Source organism: Coenobita brevimanus, chromosome 15, assembly GCF_032717465.1.
Source record: "Coenobita brevimanus isolate Jiangsu-jjx chromosome 15, ASM3271746v2, whole genome shotgun sequence".
Lineage (NCBI taxonomy): Eukaryota > Metazoa > Arthropoda > Malacostraca > Decapoda > Coenobitidae > Coenobita > Coenobita brevimanus.
Window position 1 is genome coordinate 35,899,789 of NC_136968.1, and position 22,408 is coordinate 35,922,196.

The window sequence follows — 22,408 nt, forward strand, 5'->3', positions numbered from 1 at the left end:
GATAACAAAACTACAAAAGTGCAAAAAATACAATGCCCAGTCTACACAAGTGCCTACAAAAAATACAGTACAATACAACCATACACTCCTCACCAACCCTTTCAATCCAATGACATAATTTTTACATCATTCTTGCTACCCTAGATAATTTTCACCTTGTGGAAACTATCCTTAGAGACTGAGTTAGAAATACAGCAGACTCTCCCCTACAGAGGACTGACTGGGGGGAAAGCCTGATTCTGATAACGCCAAAAACTCGCTATATCCGATGGTCACCCCAAGAGACGGGATTTCAAGCACGTGTTTGAAAATAAATGAGAACATCGGCATATTCTGGAGCTAATAATGAAACCCCATCCCCATTTTAAACTACAGTATCTTGGCCCATAATTGCACCGGCTTGCTGTTTATTTCGAACATCCTTGTCATTCCACTTCTTCTATCTGTCTATCTATCTATTGCCAGATGCCTCAATCCCGTACGGGGTGGCCACAAACACGTCACCTCCAAGTCGCCCTGTCCCACGCCATTTCACTGCCCTGCTCCCAACTCACACCCCCCTCTCTCATATACCTCCCCACCCCATCTTCTTCATGACACAAAAGTATTGTGGCCCAGTTAAACACTGTTCATTACAGTTGATGGGAGTCCTGTGGCTTCAGTGCATTCGTTAAATCCGATATCCGGTCTAGAAGGGTATGTTAAATTGAGGTTTTAATGTACAGCATGCCCTCGTATTTTTGAAAAATGATTGTATAATGAATTTAGCACTGCAGCGATTGTATAAGAAAGAAAAACGATTGTTTCACGAGAAATCAAGCATAACAGCCATTGTATATGTCAAAAAATATTGCAAAGTGAAAACAGCTCCTAAATTCTTATGGCAATAATTACAGAAAAACAAGTAAAACAAAAATACCTCCTAAATTCTTCTTGATTTTATAAGTGAATGACTATATGAGTGACTGTTTACTGATCATTTAAGTGAATGACTATATGAGTGACTGTATATTGATCATTTAAGTGAATGACTGCACTGAGTGACTGTATATTGATCATTTAAGTGAATGACTATACTGCTGAGGGCATAACTGCAATCGTATAAACCAAAAAGAATACAGTGTAATAAAAACAGTTACCAAACTCTTACTGACAGTATTGGCGAAGGACTGCATGCCGAGAGGGTATGTCTTGATTTTTTTTTTTTTTTTTTTTTTAACGTGTCCGACTCTGGGCAAAGGCTCAGGGCCTATTCCTTGGGGGCAGTCACCTATCCCAAGGCCCAGTAGTCCTCCTACACCTCCACATGTCACCACTTCGGCGCTAACATGTACTGTATTCCCCATTAACTCCTTCACAAACTGTATTCCCCATTAACTCCTTCACAAACTGTATTCCCCATTAACTCCTTCACAAACTGTATTCCCCATTAACTCCTTCACAAACTGTATTCCCCATTAACTCCTTCACAACCCTGTTCTCTCCCCAAGCAGAAGCAAATCTAAGGGCGGCAAGAATGAAACTAAAGACACAACACTGGATTTAAAATAGTATCTGCAACCCCAAGTTCATCTGACTGTGCATCCAGTGGACTCCAGGCTGATGTCCCCCCCCCTGCAGCCCACTATCCTTCTCCTTTTGGGGGACAGGGAGGGCGTTAAGGGACGTTTGCATAGCCGGGTAGTGGATCTGTCCAGTTATATCAGTGCCACCACATGAAGGCATTCCTCTTGACCACCTCTGCATTGGATTGAAAGGGTTAAACTAAAATTAAGAGAGAGAGAGAGAGAGAGAAACTACCTTCTCTACCTACTAAAAAAATTATCATATATATACCTGTACAAGAATACTGATCTCTAAGCCCAGGATTATTTTTTTTTCATTTTTTGTATATTTTAAAAAGTTTTTCGGGTAAATCTGCGTAGACTATGATTGTTTTGCTTGTAGTTTTTGGCGTATCTTCCAATTCTGTAGCTCCATACTGCACTGGCCCAGGCAGAACATGAAGAAAAATGTAGCGAGGGTGCACTGGGGAAAGCCTAGGAAAGAAAAAATATATATATATCAGCACAGTCATTAAAATCATCATCATAATCACTGTCATCACCATCCTAATCACCACCACCACCATCATCATCACCATCACCACCACCACTACCATCATCATAATCACCACCACCACCATACTATTCATCATTAATATCACCACCAATATCATCACCATCATCATCATCACCACCACCACCACCACTACCATCATCACAATCACCACCACCACCATAATATTCATCATTAATATCACCACCAATATCATCATCATCATCATCAGCCTAACCCCAACTCTCCCCTACAAAGACTGTTTAGGGTAGAATTCAGAGGCAACAAAAGAGGAAGAACTAAAGCAGATTACTCTAAAAAAATATACTGCCTCTCCATATATATATAAAATGCTGAACTGTTATAAGGGATGGACTGTAAAACACGTCTGTCTGTCACCCCACCTGACACCACAACACTCCACTTCCTCATTTGTCTGTCTGTCTCTCTCTCTCCACATAACTCCACATGCTTCACATTCATTTGTCTGTCTCTCCACATAACACCACCTGCTCCTCTCAGCTAACACTCACCAGTAACAAATATTCTCTTGGTGATGACTGCTGCATTGTCCATGTTTGAGAGGAATATGGTGAGGGCGGAGAGAGAAGGGACATACAGACATACAGCCAACAGCCCGTGCCATCTTCGGGTCCAAGCACCTTCCAGCCAGCCGGACTGTTGAGGAGAAAATGTGGGTGTCATTTATGTCTGTCTGCTGATGCTGTTGTGGCGCCAGGAATACACTCAAACCTCGATTTAAGGGACCTCCATTTAAGGGATTTCAGATTTAAGGGACTCCATATTCTACCTGACAAACAGACAAGACCATTCAAAAATGATACGCAATGTCTGGGTTATACACATTTATATGTTTCTTTATACAGTACCCCGTAAAATAAAATTCACATAAATAAGTAAGATAAGTGAAACAATCACTGCATTTCATAATAAAATTGTCTTTATATGTGGTAAAACAATGAACATATTCCAGTTGGGGACGTTTTCAAGACAGGGACAAGTTGATTCCCCATTTAGTCCCTTAAATCGAGGTTTGAGTGTACAGTGAACGCTGTGCTGTTACAAGCATGACCTAGAGATAAGCAGGAGAGTCACACCATTTCTGTGTCCAAGTACCCTTTACCCAGCCACCCACTATTACCCATTTCTATGAACAAGCTCCGAGAAAAGCCAGCACTGTATGTATTTTGCAAGTGGCCATCATCTGCTAACCTTTTCCCTTCTTTCTGGGCTAGTTTAAGCTCAATATCCTCCCCACACGGCAGTAGGCTGGGGTGTATGGATCTGTAAATATTGTGTTCCTGCCAGCACAGATGGTTGGTAATGTTTTTGAACACCTCAGTCTACTAATGCCTGCCTCTCTGTTATGCATCTATCTACACCAAGTCTTGAGTTGAAAAGAGCAAGGGCACAGGCTGCATGAATGTTGGAGGACTTTGCTTTGCACTTAATGATAAAAACAATGTCAAGGATCAAACTTACTACATATCTACCTATCTTCAGCCATCACACACTCACCTCCCATTCCTATGGTTTGTCTAGCTTTTCAACAATAATGCCCAGGCAGTTTTACTACAACTGTATATCTTCTGCCTCTCTATCTTATCTAGCTATCCATCTTCATCATGTCTATACCTATCTATCTATCTTCATCCATCATGTCTATATCTATCTATCTTCATCCATGTTTACATCCATTTATCTATCATCCATCATGTCAACATCTCTCTACCTTCATCCATCATGTCTATATCTACCTATCTTCATCCATCATGTCTATATCTATCTATCTTCATCCATCATCTATCTATCCCCCTTCATCCACCACACACTCACCTCCCAGTTCTTGTATGGCTGGCCTCTGGCAATTGCATCAGCCAGCTTTTCAACAATAACACCGCAGCAGTTGATGGCAGCCCAGCAGAGCACTTGTGACGACACCCCATGCCAAACATAAACAAACGTGAACACCAGCACCGTCCCCTGCAGCTGCCGTGCTAGATTAGGGTCCGGGCCCACCCACGGAACATAAATATATCTGTGCAGGAGGAGCGGAGAGACAGATATAAGGTTTTGTATAAGGCAGCATCTGATATCTAGTTGACGTACATATACAAAAAATTTCTCCCATTTCCTCTCCCTCTCCCCCCCACACCCCTCTCTCAGGTAGCTCACATCACCAAATATGTAATTCTGCTACAACAAAAGGCCAGAATAAACATTGTCATCCGTTCTCTCACTCTCAATACAGGTGACAAAGTGGTGCTTACAGACCAGCTGCCCTTCAAGACATGTAAAGACACAGCTAGAACACACACAGATAAACACCAACATAAAGTGCAAATATCATCATCTAATCCTGTGCTGTCCCATGAGGAGTGTAGAAGCCTGGGGCTAGGCAAGTTGGTCCTGACATTTAAGGTGACAGTGACCAGCGGCATTATGTGAGCAATAAACCCCAACCACCCCCTGGATATAAACCTGCACCAGCTCAATTCGATTGGAGCACCTTAATTACCCACTAAACCACCAGGTGCCAGGTGTATATATAATAATAATAATTAGTGGTGGTAGTAGTAGTAGTGGTAGTAGCAGTAGTACTGTCATGGTAGTAGTAGAGACAGTAGTAGTAAAAACACATTTCAAACATGTACAGTACAAAAACAGCCACATGAGGTATATATACAAGACATCTACTACAATACACACCTGACCATAAATTTGTACAGGCCTTGGTCAAAATGCCGCCACACATCAGAGAAGCTGTAGGTCATTAGGGTACAGCGAGGGTGTCGGGGCGGGTCGTAGCCTTCCGCCCTCGCCAGCACCGACGGCAAACCATATAATACTGCAGGGCGGGGAAAAAAAACAGTGATTGTGGGGAAGCAGGGGGCTGGGGAAGAAAAAAATTATAGAGAAAACATTATATTGAGAAAGAGAAGAAAAAAAGGGGAAAAAAAAATGAGATGAAAGAAATACTATCTATCTATTGCCAGACGCCTCAATCCTGTTTGGGGTGGCCACAAACAAATCGCCTCCAAGTCGCCCTGTCCCCCGCCATTTCACTCCCCTGCTCCCAACTCCCACCCCCTTCTCTCATATACCTCTCCACCCCATCTCTCCATCTCATCCTCAGCCTCCCCCTCCATCCTTCCCCCTCCACCTCACTCACATACACTCTCTTCGTCAGTCTTTCACCCTCCATCCTCTCCACGTGGCCAAACCACCTCAGTGTGTTCTCATAACGCTTCCTATCACATCCACATCCACACCACAACGCTCCTTTATATCCTCATTCGTCAGCCTGTCTCTCCATGTGATTCCACAGGCTCCTCTTAAATAACTCATTTCCACTGCTCTCACTCTTGACTTGTGTCCTTCCAACAACGTCCAAGCTTCACTTCCATACGTTAGAGTTGGTATCACAATACTGTCATGTAGTAACTTTTTCACTTCCATGCTCACTTCCCTGTTTCTTATCACTGCTTTCAAGGAACCAGCAACCTTTCTTCCTTGTTGTACCCTTTCAAGCACTTCACCCTCCAAACCTCCATCCTTACTCATCACACTACCCAAGGACTTAAACGTACTCACATTTTCCAATTCCTCACCATCCAACCTCGCTGTACATTCACTGACTTCACCTCTCTCAAAGACCATCACATTTAGAAAAAAAAAAAAAAAAAAAACAGCTTGGGGGAAAAAAAACTAATAAAAAAAAAAAGGGATTCATAAAAAAAAAAAAAAAAAAAAAAAAAAGCATACAGATTGACTAAAAAGAAAATTAAATATTATACAGAAATTACAGACTCAGATGCTCTTCCTAATAACATAATATTTTTGTATTCCATTATTCTGACTTTTCAAAATTCCCATGTTCTTTTTTTCTCTCTCTCTCTGTCACACACAATATTCTAGTTATCTGTTATTCCAGTCTCCCAACATTCTAAAGCTACTTTCTTTCAGCCGTGCAATATTTCAGTAAACTCCATTATTAAAGGTTCGAAATCATCCTCTCTCTCTCTCTCTCACACACACACACACACACACACACACACACACACACACACACACACACACACACACACACACACACACACACACACAACTCACCAACATATTTCAGCTGCAGGAAGGCAGAAAGAAAATACACATATCCAGCCATCGACCAGGACGAGAGTTTCTTCACCAGCTCAGGTGTGAAGTGTAGTGAACTGTTGGAATATGAGGAAATTAATGTAGATACTGGGGAAGGTCAAAGTATTTATCTATCTATCTGTATACTGTATTATAATCTGCATAACAAACAGTATATGAGGGAGAGGGGAGTCAGTTGGAGGGAGGGCAGTCAAATGGTGGGTGACAGAGCGACTTGGAGGCATTTTGTCTGCAGCCACCCTTTGCTGGACTAGGGCATCAGGGTATAGATAGACAGATAGATAGATAATATACAGTAATATGTACAATAATCATAGCAACAAAATCACTACTGGAGACAAACATCTTTACAATATCCTTCTCTGCCCTTATACATTCAGTCCTCCATATTTAAGGTGGATTAAGTTTTAAGCTCTTCATAAATGGCAAAATACCTGTAAAGACCTGGCACCCACCAAAACATCCCCGGCAGTCATCATTAAACTACACGACTGGCTAACAAAATCCCCTGTAGTGACCCAAAATATCATCACATGTTAGAATCAATGTCCTTACAGTATACTTTAAGATGGTTTATAAATCAGCAAATGGTAAACTCAAGAATATGTAAACCAGACTGTGCAGTACCCTAGTGAGGCCAGAGATAATTAAAATCAACACATAAACACTCAGAGTACCTTAATGTGCTGAACAATCTATGGTACATACATAATAAATTGTGGTTTATAAATTAACCCCCTCAGACCAAAGACGTATTCGTCATTTTATTCTTGGTCTGCCGCCACACAACTGAATTCAACTTGTGCAACTTACATCTATCTATCTATAGCCCAACACCCTAATCCCACAAAGGGTGGCCACAGACAAAACACCTCCAAGTTACTCTGTCACCCACCATTTGACTACCCTCCCCACAACTCACTCCAATCTCCCTCATATACATAAATTATTAAATGGTTATCCTCCTTTTCCTGGCTCAGAGTACCTGCAGCTCTCCATTACACGCCAACCCACCAACTTACTGAGCATAGAACCAGAATAGTAGGAACTGTGTGACTCCCATCCACCACAGGAAACGGATCAGCTGGCCGCACATCCACCCTATCCGCCCCAACGTCCACGACTGATAGGGTTCCGCCAGCTGGGGAACGGACAGCGGATGAGCGTGTGGATTGAGAGGGTGTGAAGGTTGAATATTTCAAAGGAGAATGGATTGTGAAACTGACTGGGAAGGTGATACGGTTTTTGTCATCAATATTATCATCATCATCTCATATTTTTACACATCTATCCATCAGTATACAGTGGTCAAATGATGGGAAAAGTAACTTCCTTTCAAGTTTCCCAAATAATTCTTTAGGTTACAGATAAAATTACCCATCCATCCAACTATTTCTCTATCACCAACCAAAGCATTCAACCAACCAACCATCTCTTCAACTATTCAGCAAACCAAATAATTCTTCGTCAACCCAACCAACCAGTCTAAACAATTCTAATCAGACAGCCATAATTAAACTCTCCATCCATCCATCAACTTAACCCTCCCTCCATCCATCCAACTAACCTTCTATCCATCCATCCAACTAACCCTCCATTCATCCATCCAACTAAACCTCCATCCATCCATCCAACTAACCTTCCATCTATCCATCCCAACTCACCCCGGCTTTAAAATCAGAGAACGGCATGTAGGGTCCAGTGCACAGGAACGGCAAATAGAGACAGTAACCCAGCAGCGTCAGCATCAGCGGCAAAGGACTCAGGGTTCCGTCTGGGTCACAGTCGCAGATCTCGAGGCTAAAACTGAGGCTGCGCAGTATAATCCACGCCACCATCACCGACACCTTGTAGTCGCCCTCGGGTATGTCCTCCACCCAGTATTCCTGCATTGGGGTCGGCAAATATAAAGTACGTCCTTGTTTTTCACATACACTCTGTCCACTTTAACTAGGCCTAAAATTGCCATCTCTCTCTCTTTCTCAGTACCATATGTCCTCCACCCAGTATTCCTGCACTGGGGTCGGCAAAAATACGATACATTCTTGTTTACCACCTATACTCTGTCCACTTTAACTTGGCCTAAAATTGCTCTCTCTATTTCTCTCTCTGTCTTGAATGCTGAGCTGTGACAAGAGATTAACATTAAAATATAACGTTGGTCATCCTTGGCCTCCGCTTCCCTCTTAAAAACATACATATTCACACTGATACTAACCAAATATGAAGTGAAAAACTGTGTGTTGAAGAGAACCAGTATGAGACACCAGGCCAGCCACACCAGAAGCTTGAGTCGCGTGGCCAACACCACGAACATCACGGCCGGTACACCCACGCACACAACGGTTCCCACACACCCGATTACACACACGGACACGCACACGCTGAACACTATGTAAAAACTACACAGGTGCTGCAGGAAAGGAAAAAAGGAAAAAGAGAAAAGTAATATTATGCATTAGTATTAGTATTATCATCATCATCATTCATACCAAAAAGAAAGAAGTGAGATTATGCAACAGTATTATCATTATCATCATCATATCTCAGTCTGGTGCAAGAGAGGGCTGCCTTCATGTGGTGGCACTAATATTACCGAGTGGCTTCCCTGCCTGGCTACAGTATATAAGCGTCTGTCAACTACCTCCCTATCCCCAAAAGGAGGAAGGTGGACGACCAGAGAAGAGCAAGTTTAGCCTGAAGTCTATCAAATTAACGTATCAGATGAACTTTGGGCTACAAATGCTAATGCTGCTGCTACTACTACTACTACAAATAACAATAACACTACTACCATCATTATATCTATCACTACCAACATCATCACCACTATGACCATCACCATTATCATCATTATCTCACTGCCATCACTATCATCACCATTACAACCTATTTCCTCTTAATAAACGGGGTGGATGGGATCTGTCGTTTGTTGCCTGGGATAGGGCAGGAGCTAGAGGACATTTGCAGAACCAGACCTGGGATTCCTGGACATACAACTGATTTTTCGTCCTAATCACGATTTGTTTTGCAGGAAGGTAAAGGAGAGAAAAGGGCCATGTCCTCCCATGTCCCCGGGTACTCTTAAAGAAAACGTCTCCCTCCCCCTCAAAAAATCCCATATCTGTTGTTCCTCTACAAAAATGAAGGGGAGGGGGAAGGGAGGAAAATTATTATGGGTTACACATATTTTCTGCAGGAAGATCAAGGGCAGAAGAGTGCAGAATATTTCCATGCCTCTAGACCCTCCTGCAAAAGCAAATCTAAATTACAACAGGGAATTAACTGTAAGTACCTCTACGTTGGGTCTGGTTAGTACTTGGATGGGTGACCGCCTGGGAACACCAGATGCTGTTGGCATCCCTACGTGTCAAGTGGGGTTGGTGGAGGATTAGTGCCCCTCCCTGTAAAACAATTAACTCTAAGCCCTTGGCCACCCCATTTGGGATACATGGCGTCTGGCAATGAATGAATGAATGAACCTCTGCTTCCCACCCAAGGCTTGCTATCAGTGCCACCACATTACCGTTATGTTGTCTCTCTCCTGCACACTCACTGATGACCACTACACTACAAACTCTCTGATCTTAAGTACTTGGTTCCAAAGGCTTTATGAGAAGTGGAAAATATTGGAAAGTAGTCATGATGATCAATGAGAAAATCAGTAATAAAGAGCCTACAGTACCATTAAACATTTAAGTTCTTAGTACGGTACAGTTGTATTAAAAATGAATAATATGGTATATTCTTATGCATGTCCATAACCTGGGATGAGGTCATAGACGATGACCTCAGGGATAAGCGATTAAACAGGGAGGCTGCCTGAGACTGAGCAGCATGGACATCATGGTGGAGTCTTTACAAACAATAAGACACAAAACTGTCTTCAAGTATGCATTCATTGTGAAAGGACAGGTGAATATTAACCCACCCTATTGCATAAAGATACAGGTGGCTTTACACTGAGTGACAAGTCAAATGGGTTCCCGCAACTAGCCAAGAAACCATTTCAACACAGTGAGGTAACCATATAACCAACCCACACGTGTTCCCTACGTGTCAACAAGTGCGTTGGTGGAGGGTTAGTGCCCCTTCCCGTAAAAAACTACCTCAAAGACCAACGGCCACCCCTTATGGGATTATGGCGTATGGCTATAGACAGATGTAGATTTTTGAGTTTTAACTGTACGGTACTTACTTGAGGCCAAACTTTCCTAACAATCTGCGACAAAACAACATGAAGCAGACCACACGGGGCCCAGCTAAGCATCAGCGGCACCCACACCGACCATTCCAGGTCTGTTTGGTCCTGACGTGGCCCAAACCAAGAGTCTGGGGTTGGTGTTAGCGGTAGATACTGACCCCATCCTGGCAACAAAGAAAAACAATGGTGGGAAAAAAAAAAAAAGTTACCAGACACAGACAGACAGGAGAAAGAGTAATCATCATCATTGTGTTACGTTAGGGGAAGATACTGCCCCCATCCATTCAGCTAATCCCAGAACACCCTTTATACCTTATTACACATGATATTCCGTACAAAACAGTAAATCTGCAGTTGCCTTACTCTGTGATGTGCGGTAGAAGCGATAGAGGCTGTAGACGCATCCCCCCCAGAATGACACAAAGTAAAAAGCCAGCTCCAGCCGTGAGATGGAAGGGAACAACTGATCCGACGACTTCCTCCATCTCTGAGCCTCTACTTCCTCTCGGCTTTGTGCCTCTGTTGACATTATCTGCCGAGGAAGAAAGATATGCAGGCTACTTAACTAATGCGTCGTGCAGCTTAAAAAAAAATCCGTTGGAAGTATATTTAATGCTTTACATAACAACAGTATTTCAAACTAGCATGGAGAAAATTTTTCCTTTACCTCATTTAAATCACCTTACTGTAGACACAAAACACCCTGACATTAAAGTTAGTGAATGTCTACTTACTTCTGCAATTGTGTAGCTTATATAATCTTGAGGAATTATACTTCATGGTGCACTAGACAAAGGGTTTCTCCAATATTATGGGAAAATTTGTCTCTTTAGTTTCAGTTTAATCAGCTTTAGGATATAACACGCACTGATCTTTACGCTGATGGCTAAATAATCAACTTACTTAATGAGTTCTGTGGTTTATATAAATCCGAGAACCTATAGCCTATACTTGCTTTACCAGACAAATGGTTTCGGGTTATCGTGGACCCATTTACCGTTTTGGACTTTTAAATCAGTTTCAGGACATAACACACAATGACATTTAAGTCGCTGGAAAGATATGCTGTTAAATTACCTCAAAACTTACCTAAGAGATAAAATACTGAGGAAATATACACTTACTGGGAGGAGAAAGAGCAACTCGCCGCCCCTTCCTATATAATACGTGTTGTTGATTGTTGATGACGTCGCTTACACTCCGAGATCTGCAAAATCTATCTATCTATCTATTGCCAGACACCATAATCCCTTAAGGGGTGGCCATTTGACTTTGAGTTATTTGTTTTAAGGGGAGGGGCACTAACCCTCCACCAACCCACTTGTTCACACGTAGGGAGCACGTATGGTTTGGTTATATGGTTACCACCCAGCGTTATACGGACGAATAAAAAACACAACTGTTGGCCAAGTGTAGCCAGACTGGAAGCTGCCTTTGACTAATAACCAAGGAGATTCGTTTCGATCCCATGACTGGCTTATCGAATAGCAAGTAGGCTAGCTGCGAAATGGTGGCCAACTGCGGTCAGACTGGAGGTTGCATTTAACTAGTAACCAGGGAGACTGGTGTCGATCTCATAACTGACTGATCGAATCCCAGGCAACCACCACTCCGTATTCAAGTTGTGGGAGTGGCCTCGTTCCATCAGGTGAAAAACAACCCTAAAAAAGTTTGGAGCAAGTGTGTACATGCGCCATGACAACATCTGGGGATCCAAATGATGAAGCGAGGCTGCACTTTGGTATACAGTAATCAGAATGGTTGATTTGACACAGTTCATTGATTTTAAGTTGGCTATTTTCTTTTCTTTCTTTTTGTACCTGCATTTCCAATAGCTCAGTGGCACATAAAGAAGTTTCTCAACAATAAATACTCGTATTATCAAACCACAGATGACAGTACCTTTCCTTAGCACTGCATCGCGACTAGCATCATATTCTAATCCCTTGCAATAGCTCGGCAGTCAAGATGGAGAGATGGCATTACGCCGAGAGAGAGATCTGATTAAAGAGGATTAGCCATGATAACGAAACTGATTGGAGTGAGTTTTATCTCAGTTAATCTCAGCAGCTATCAGGACTCACAACTCATATTCCTATTATTATTATTTTGCTACCCATCATCCAAGCCTTTTTTGCCCCACCGAGGAGGGTAGAGGCCCGGGACTATGCTACTCAAGTCTCAACACTTTGGAAGCTAGGGTGACCAGTCTAAGTAGCCCTGAGTGGTATTGTGAGCAATAAACCTCAGTCATCCCTAGTATGTAAACTTTTATGGGTCACATCCTGATGGAGCGCCTTAACCCACTTGACCATCAGGAATCACTTGGTTATATGGTTACTACTCACATATCTGAGAGTAGTAAATGGTTTCCTGGATTACAAGAAACCATTTGGCTTATCACTCAGTGTAGAGTCACCTTAAGGTTGCACTACATCAAGTGAGTGGATGGTGAGTGCCCCCACCTACTAAGAAGGGCATTAGCAACAAATTCACAAATATAAGAAGGCTTATACATAACCAGAAAATCTAATCTTGGCGTTTTCACTTGAATGTAAAAACAGTTATTCATACAGGCCAACTGGAATTCCTCTGCATCAAAACAAATATGGTATTTATTTAATTTCAACGTCCCTGTCACACTTTCCACCCTTACAGTGGTTCTTCATTACCTTATGAGCACGAAGGAAGTCGATTAGCCCATTTCTGAGTTATAAAAGAATAGATTTTCTCCGATATATCAGAAAACAACCACACTGCAAAAGCAACTTAAAATTGGCGCTTCACCAATAGATGGATAGCTTCGTATTTACACAGTAGTGCGAGCAGAATAATTCGATGCTTATTTCAAGAATAGAAAGATAAACCGATAACGAAAAAGATTCAATTATGTCCAATGATGCGTTTTTGTTTAAAAGGGCCTAATGAAATGGTTATTGATTCGTCTATAATCTCCCTGGAGGGGGGGGGAGTAAAGGCGGGAAAACCTGAGCATATTTTTTTTTTTTTTTGACAACAGCTCTCTCTCTCTCTCAAATCAAAATTCAATTTTATCCCATCGATATACTGTGTGTGTTCAACCTCCACAAATATTCATCCTCTTTGAACCGTGCCCTCCTTGTGATAAATTCGAAATTGTCATGGTAATGAAAAATAAAAATAATCAATTTCTCATACTGGAAACCCTGCCGCTGCTGCAGAGTAGCTTATGCAGTACCTGTAATAACAAACGAATTTATCTGTGCCTGGTTGCTTACCTCAGGGCCTCCTTACGGCAATGTAATACTATGAAATCTGCCACCTCTCTTCATCCCATATCATTCATTTCATTCATGTACCCCTCCAGAACCTTTTCACTTATCCTCCATCTCCTTTTGCTTCACCTCACATTCATTCAGTCATCTATCACTGGTCTAACATAGTCCAGATCATTACATCACAGGAGACTTCCCTATCCAAGCTGTATTTATATGACAATGAGAATATATGGCTTTGAAGATTTTGTAAGCCATCTTCCCAGGTGGTTTATTCTGCACTTTATGCCTCCATATCCTGCTGCATGTCACTGATACAAGATTTGTCAATGTCAAAACAATATGAAGGGCATACCAGCCATGGAAGATTAGCTCACACACTCCTCTGATTCCAGACTTCAATGGGCACAAAATGGTGAACGTAAACTCAGTGAACTGCACTCTGAAGCTGCCCTTCTGAGTCCTCCATCCTCCTGATTGGGAATAAGAAGGGAGCTGAGGGACATTGAATAACCTGGTGATGGAGTAACCTGGTTCTGTTGGTGCCAGGTGAATGCATCCCTCTCCAGCACTAAACATGAAGTACAATACAGTAAAACTTCAACTCTGCATACAGTACCTCGACAGACCGGATATCAGATTTAACAGACACCTCGAAGTCACCAGGCTTCCAATGGCTGTAACAATATGGGGCACAATATAGTACGCATTTCATGAAGAAGTGCAATGATAAGGATGTAAAACATACTGCAAATGGGCAAAATTATGGGACAACATAGTGTATAATGGGAACAAGTATAGTTTTCATTTTTAGTACTAAAATATGTTGATGTATAACTGTAATTTGTCTTCAATCGTGCTTGAAATCATGCCTCGGGGGGGGAATCAGATATAATGGATTTTCAGCTACTGGAGAGGGCTTCCACCCAAATGACCCAGCATAGCGAGGTTCTACTGTGCTGCAATAAAACTACACTATCAACTTTTATCTCTTTATTGTATAAATACCCAATACAATATCATTTACTAGAAATATCCTTTTGTTACTGAATATTCAATCATGTGAATAATAAAATAAGGCATATATTAACCAACATAAATCAACATAAGCGACCTCAGACAGACGAGTCCCACCCACACAACTCACAGATGCTCTTGGACTTTCCTGGAGCTTCTATCCCTATCTTATTACTTTGTCTTTTACCTTCCTGTTTATAACTCTATCCTGTCACTTTATCACTGTCTTTTCCTTGGTATCATTCTATAATTCCCTATATTATCTTCCTCACTTTTATTCACATGAAAAGTGAAACAGCATCTCTGAGCTCTACAGGTGCGACCCACAGACAGACAGACGGACAGACAGACAGACAGACACAGACAACAAAAACTGTGCGAATCAGAGAAGACAGACACTTAATGGTCGTATTATTAAAACAGATAGCGTAAAGGTGTGAGCAAGTCTCTGAATCTTGAAGGTCATTTACAAAACACCTGCACTACATAATGCAGGATCGGATCAGCCAGCATCCCACACTACACAGAGCAGTTAACAGTGGTTCACAAAGGTCACACTTGTTCTGTCATCATCATCATCATAGGCTTCAGAAATTTGCCTATATTCTTTTCAGTAGTGTACATTTATTTTTTCTTTCTCATTTCTAAACTGATTTATTATACACCCTGATATTCTCTACTTATTTATATATATTTTAGTACCTGCACAGTTTACATCAATAACAAACGAAACGACATCGAGGTACAATGTGCAAAATAAATTGCTATGGAAGAGTTGCCACAAAATCTCCAGACTCATTTAGAATACAAACATATTACCATAAAAAATTGGGAGCCTCTCCACACTTTTGCACACACTGTTTTAATTACATTACTCAAAACTACAGGGGAAAAAAAAAAAAAAAACTCCAATTTTTGACAATAATTTCTATAGCACATGATGATTATGCATGTGACCTTTCTTATCACTGCTATCAGCACTTTCTGATGTGGGATGCAGGCTGATTACATCCAACAGTTTTACAGGCACTCCATAAATAATCATCAGAATAACAGGGGCTCGCTCACACCTTCACACACCCAGTTTTAACAACATGGCGCTCTGTGGTAAATGCTCATGCGGACAAACAACATCCGTCCACGCTCCTACACTGAACAACTTGGGGTGGAAAGTTGATATGGAAAGAAGCTGCATTGAAAAATTACTAAAAAATATAAAAGGTGGGGGAGGAGGGGGCAGCATTAGTATCAACTCCTCGGATCTGAGTGACGCCCATTTTTAACTCATTCTTGCCGTTGTTAGATTATTTTATTCAGCTTGGGAAAGGGGTGTATTGATCGTGTGGCAATGGAGACGGACGCTTTCCTGTGGTGTGGCCGGTGCATCCAGACAGAGGACCTGCCCAGATGCACAAACATCCCTCAACTCCCCCTACCACCCATAAGGAGGATGGTGGGCTGCAGCTTGAGTCTGCCACAGTCCACTAGGTTCACGTCCAGATGGGCATACTGTTGTCAGTACTACTACCGTACTATATAAACAGTATATCTATCCCCACCAGTTCATAAAGTCTTTCCTAAGCTGAAAAATCTGTCAGCAGCAAGGATAAACTAAAAAACACAACATCCCTCAGATTCTAGGAGTCAATACTGTAACTTCGGTAAGATTATCTGCCCCAAAAATCAGGCACGTACTCTATATATTATGTACAAAAACTGTAAACATAATTGGTGTGTCATCGATTCACACCAAAGAAAATATACTAATCGCAAAAATATATAAATATGGATAACAAAAACGTCCTTCGTACAAACGCCAAAACACATTTTTTTTCCTGAAATATGTAGAAGTGGTCATGCCTGTGAGGTGCAGTCAGGATTCCAGGGGACTGCTTGGTGAGTGAATGTGTGTGTGGCCCATGTCACTGTTGATGAGTTCTCCCTCTATCGTTTTTTTTTCTCTTTACTTGCTTTCAACCCATCCTTAGCTGGGAAAAAAGGCTGGGATCATGATTATGTGCCTGTGAGATGCAGTTAGGATTCCAGGGCTTGAATATTGAGTGAATCAGTGTGGCTCATTGCACTCTTCTTTAGATCTTCTATCATGTTTTTCTCCTTCCTTGCTTTCTGGGTCCTATCTCACCCTATCCTTAGGTGGGGAAGAAAAGGCTGGGATGATGATGATGATGTAGAACTTCTCATGCCTGTGAGGTGGTGTCAGGATTCCTAGGACTTGAACAGTGAGTGAATGAAGGTGTGGGGCACTTCACATGTTATACTGCTGATTACTTCTCCCTCCACCATATTTAAATTGTTTACTTTCTGGGCCCCACTTTACGCATCCTTAAGGGGGATGGGAAAAAAAAAATAGGAGACAGGAAGCTGAGTCACCATCCTGTTGCCTTGACCTGACCTGACTTACGAACACTACAGATAGACAGACACGACACACGGCATCGTGAACGAAACTTAACGAACTCTTGGTGTGTGTGAGCGAGGCATCCCTATCGTTTGTGACTCATGCTCGTGTTAGCTGCCAAAACTATACCTCCTCTCTCGTCTTCAACACTTCCTCTCTCTGTCTCCCTGCTCTGAATACCACGGCATAATCTTTACTTAGGGATGGTTTTAAACATACAAGAGCTGCCAATTTTTTCCAATACAGCTACTGTTTTATACATGAACAGCTGCCAATTCTGACAAAATGTTCTCTCTCTCATGCTAGCTGCCAAACAACTTCCAACACAGACAAACTCATGAAGTTAACTTGTATATACTGTATTTGAATACTTCAAATAAAAGATATTGTTTTCTTCAAGAACAGCTGCCAACTTTTATCAACACTCCTAAGATTACCATGTTTGCAATTCCACATTAAAATGGATATGGCTTCATACAGTACTGTACACACACAGCTGCCCAACAATACATCATCATAACACATGCAACTGATATCGTTGCATCTCCACCACTTTACTAATAATGACAGTTTTTGTGACTTATTACTGATACCAGCAGGGATAATGGCTGCCAGAGATCGAGCAGCATCGAGAGCTGCCATTAGGTGATCAAAGCTGATGCATGCAAGCATGTTGGAGCCTTTATAAAATATTCAGTACAAATGAAACAAACTCTTCAACTTTCCCTGAATTGACCAAAATCTTTATATACACCTAATAACACAGAATATGTAACTGCTTCCTGTATTATACATAAATTCCATTATATATGCAACCTTCTTGCACCAATCCAAGTTCTCATGCTATGGCAGGCAACTGTTTAATATAACCCAACAAGGCTGATAAGCTAAGAGGGACTGATATCCATTGTCCGCAATGATCATCCTTGAACAGGGATAACATTCCTTGTTGGCCGGTAGATTCAACAGTATGAGCACATCATTAAACAGAAAAACTGCCAACTGAGGTTCAATAACCCATATAGTATAGATCTGCCACGTCCCCTAAATTATACTGTATGAAAAAGTACCGAATAATGAAATTTATAACAAGATTCCAATTCTGTACACAGATCACTTCATGTTTTACCATTCTAACTGTTCAAATTAAATACAATATAAAATGGAGGCATTGCATCAAACATTTAACATTTTAACTGCCTGATTAAAGAGAAAATTTAAAGAGAGAACTACTGTACCAAATGTTTCCACAACTCTGCTAAAACATAAATAAAAGCACAGTACTGTATTACAAGTTATAACATATTTAACACATGATAATTCTCCTCCTCCTCCTCTTACACCTTAAAATTCTCTCTAAATTCTCCATCTCTGTTATCTGGCAAAAAGTAAATACAGAAGTGTTTAAAAAAGTTTCATCTCACTGAATATGCAAAGTAAATGCCTCTTTATTCAACTTTTGTGATATAGCAGCATTACTTGTCTCCAAATATTACACTCTTCCAACACTCCAAGTTACCGTACCATAAATCCATCCTTCCATAGTGTTCCATTATTCCCACAAAACGGTAATTTAGCATTCTATTATTTCAACCTTGCTTTCAGCTTTCCTATATAATTTCTAAAGCTTTATTAAGGCCAGTATGTGAGCAAGAACCAGGCTATCAACCATTATTCCCACAAAACAGTAATTTAGCATTCTATTATTTCAACCTTGCTTTCATCTTTCCCATAAATTTCTAAAGCTTTATTAAGGCCAGTATGTGAGTAAGAACCAGAATATCAACTGGTCTGCATGTCCTTCCACAGTATAAATCCCAAGCTTCCATATGGCTGGGATTATTTTCAAGCCTGATTTATATCCGGGCTAAGTCAGCGGTGATTCACATATCGTGCCACATCCGGAATCCTGAACAACACCTCACTTGGCCAGAATCGGAATATTCACTCTTGTTTTTAAGGCTGCGGATCAATTTTTGGCTGGTTTGCACGTGGGCCAATTTTCAGTCCATTCCAAAAAGAATTAATTTACAGTGGCTACAACTCTTACTCTTCTACACCCATTTATACTTTCTCACTCCAGTTCCATCACTTGCAACTATAATTCTACTGTGGAATGGATAAAGTTATGGGTGAGGGAGTTAGAATGAAGGTGTGTGGAAAAGTGTGAAATAGAGTGAGATGTGGCTTACTGCAATTCAAATCTGGAATGGATTATTGCCAAATTAGCACATTATATTTCATTCTTGTTTTGCCTTCACTCTTGTTGTACGGCAGCAATGACCTCTGTTGTTATGCTCCCTTGACCTTTTTAACATAACCAATCAATCGTGTTCTGTTTGTACTCTTGCTGTATGGTGGCAGCGACCTCCCTTACACTGCCATGATCTTTTTAACCTAAACAACCAACCAATCAGCACTAATTCACTCTGTCAAATCCCGAATCCCGCACAACACCTCACCAATGTCAGACAACATTAATATTGCACGTGTCAGTCCTCAGGAAGTATATAAAGACAGACTTAACAGGGAGAACATTTACGCCCTTGTGGTCATATCTTTGTTAGCTTAGAAGTCTCCCTAGCACCTCTTCCTTACCTGTTTATTTTTTTGTGACAAATTAATACAGTACTCATCTATGTAATTTATACAAACTATGTCAATATTGAACAGCTAGAAGTAACATGACAGAATATTAACCTGTAAAACGTAAGATAAATCACAAAGAAACAGGTACTAAACAGACTTCACAGCCGACAAATATAGAACCCTTCTTGGGAGAACATTTACGCTCTTGGATTCACCTGTGTGTGTAAAAAATAGCTTGCTTAGAAATTAATTTGTAAAAACAAGAATGTGAAACTTGACTGAGATGAGCGAATCATTAAGTAAAAAACTGCCAAGACTTGATCACAATGAGACAAAGATTGTTTTTTTTAAGTATCCTAGATATATATATATTATATATATAAAAAAAGCTTCCTTTGCAATGATCTGTTAAACCATCCATCGTAAACCACCAACCGTAGTGTCAAAACTGAGTGCGCCAAGGTCTGAGCATGCCCTTAGTCTCTGATGGTTATTGATGGAACACCTTTGTTGGATGTGATCAGCCTGCATCCCACATTGCAGCGCTGTTAGCAATGATGTAGAAGTGTCAAACAAGCTCTATAATCATCACCTGCAGCTGTTGGATATAATCACCTGCGTCCCACATTACGGAGAGCAGTCGGCGATGACACAGAAATTTCCGACGTTTCCCACCATCAGCACAGGCTTCTGAAATGACCATCAAGAACCATCAGTCCGTCCACACCTCAGGGCACTCAGTTTTGCCACCACGGCCACATATGATACACACAAGCACATAACAGCACATTAGCTACGGAAAAAACTCGTTCACTGCTTTTTTATACCCCGTGCAATGATAGAAAACACTTTTTTGGGAATTATTATAAAACCTATGACGTGTGTGTATTATACAAAGCGTTAAAACATCATTCTCTCTCTCTCTCTTCACATTATTATTTATTACAGTAGTAGTATTTCTCCAAGGTATCTGTTTTTTTTTTTTATATAAAGGAACTAAGGGTTATGTTCCCATTGGATTAGCAGGCATACTAGCACAAATGCCCTGGTGATGTATTCTGCCTGGTGATTTATTCCTTTATGTCTTTTTTATTTCAACATGGATCACATAAACAGAAAAAATATATATGTACCGCATGTATATATTACTGGCTTGCAGATGTCCACCACCTTCAAGCTGTGTTTTACGAGTCCTGACTGGCAACTGATCCACAGGGCATAGGAACACCAGAACAGTGCCTGGGGAAGTCACCTGCCCACACCCAGTACCTCATGCATGGGTATACTGTTGGTGTGAAAGGTTTCTGGCATGTTGGGTGAGAAGTGCTTGTGGAAAGTGTGTTGTAGTGGCTGTTTGTGTAAGGCTGCATGTATCACAGCAGAAGCCTTGACACAGTACAAAGAAGTGAACGCAACAGAAATATAAACATACATGGGTATAAAATACAGCACTATACACAATAAATCACCAAGGAAGGTGTGCTAGGAAACCTGCTACACTCTCGGGAACACAAACCCACGAGTGTCAATAGCTGCATGTCTATACGAGGGCAACGGGAGAGGGGCGGGCAGGGACGAACACTGAGGCCCTGCTGTGGTCCATTTGTTTTCACCCGACGAGGACCCTTTACCCCTTTCTGACGAGGACCCTTTACCGCTTTCAGCTTATTTGATGGCCAAGCATAGGCAGACTGGAGGCTGGAATTAACTAGTAACCAAGGAGACTCACTCCCACCTCACCACTAAGGCTCGTTAAATTATACACACCCACATGGCTTCAAGTTATGGGAGTGTCGCAACCACGATTTCGTATCCCAGGAGTTGGCCAGTTCCCTCGGGTGAAAACAGACAGACTGCAGTATGATTGGAGGACAGTTTTGGGGGGACTGGAAGAAGCAGGGGAGGTAGAGAGGTAAAAATCCATCAACAACATCTCTGCGTTAAACCTTCAAAGTGGGAGCAAAAAACATAACTATCTCCATTCTTTCAAAAACATCTCTTCTCTCTCTCTCTCTCTCTCACTCACTCTCATTTCGGCTTCATGTCATCTTCAACCCCTTCACTACAAGTACAATTTTTGTTATAATGTTTTTGTTATAGTACTTCAATTTGCTTGTGGCTACTCTTTCCAGGATTACGGTGCCTGGTTATGGACAAAAATATACTGTATACTGTTCTTGTAGCTATTTTTATACCAAATGATCTAATACAGCTTCCAATCCTTGACAGTGAAGGAGTTAAAAATTGCATTCATTACTCTCTTCACTATAGAATTTTTGGAAGTAACATACGTGCTGTTTATTAAATTCTGGGGACATTTTTTGGGTCATTGACAACTTGTAATTTAGCTCTATTACTGCCGGATGTTAAAGTTAGCATAGGAGATCAACAGTAATGAGGGAATCAGGAAAACATTCAATGCCTTCACTACAACCCAGACTTTTGGCATTTTCATCTAGTGAAAGCCAGATGGTTTGAGGCATTTACAGACAGACCTTTTGTAGTGAAGGGGATAAAATAATACAGTCTCTATTGCTCCCTTCGCTACTGTAACCACATTTGTATCTTCTGCTCTTAATGCCAAACAATTGTGTTCTTGTAAACAGCTTTCTTTCGGCCTAGGAGAGAGAGCCCTCGTAGTGAAGGGGC

The 22,408-nt window shown here is 41.3% G+C and overlaps 1 protein-coding gene across 1 annotated transcript; it reads right to left on the reverse strand.

The window, feature by feature from the left end:
* Positions 1-1,915: 1,915 nt before the first annotated feature.
* Positions 1,916-11,009, reverse strand: rasp (protein-cysteine N-palmitoyltransferase Rasp). The gene is made up of 10 exons (XM_080265442.1): positions 10,844-11,009; positions 10,475-10,644; positions 8,495-8,689; positions 7,941-8,162; positions 7,299-7,417; positions 6,232-6,332; positions 4,828-4,966; positions 3,955-4,156; positions 2,631-2,775; positions 1,916-2,039 (listed from the first exon to the last, which is right to left on the reverse strand). The coding sequence occupies exons 1-10, from the start codon at positions 11,007-11,009 to the stop codon at positions 1,927-1,929; spliced, it is 1,572 nt and encodes a 523-aa protein (XP_080121568.1). The 3' UTR covers positions 1,916-1,926.
* Between the last annotated feature and the right edge of the window lie 11,399 nt (positions 11,010-22,408).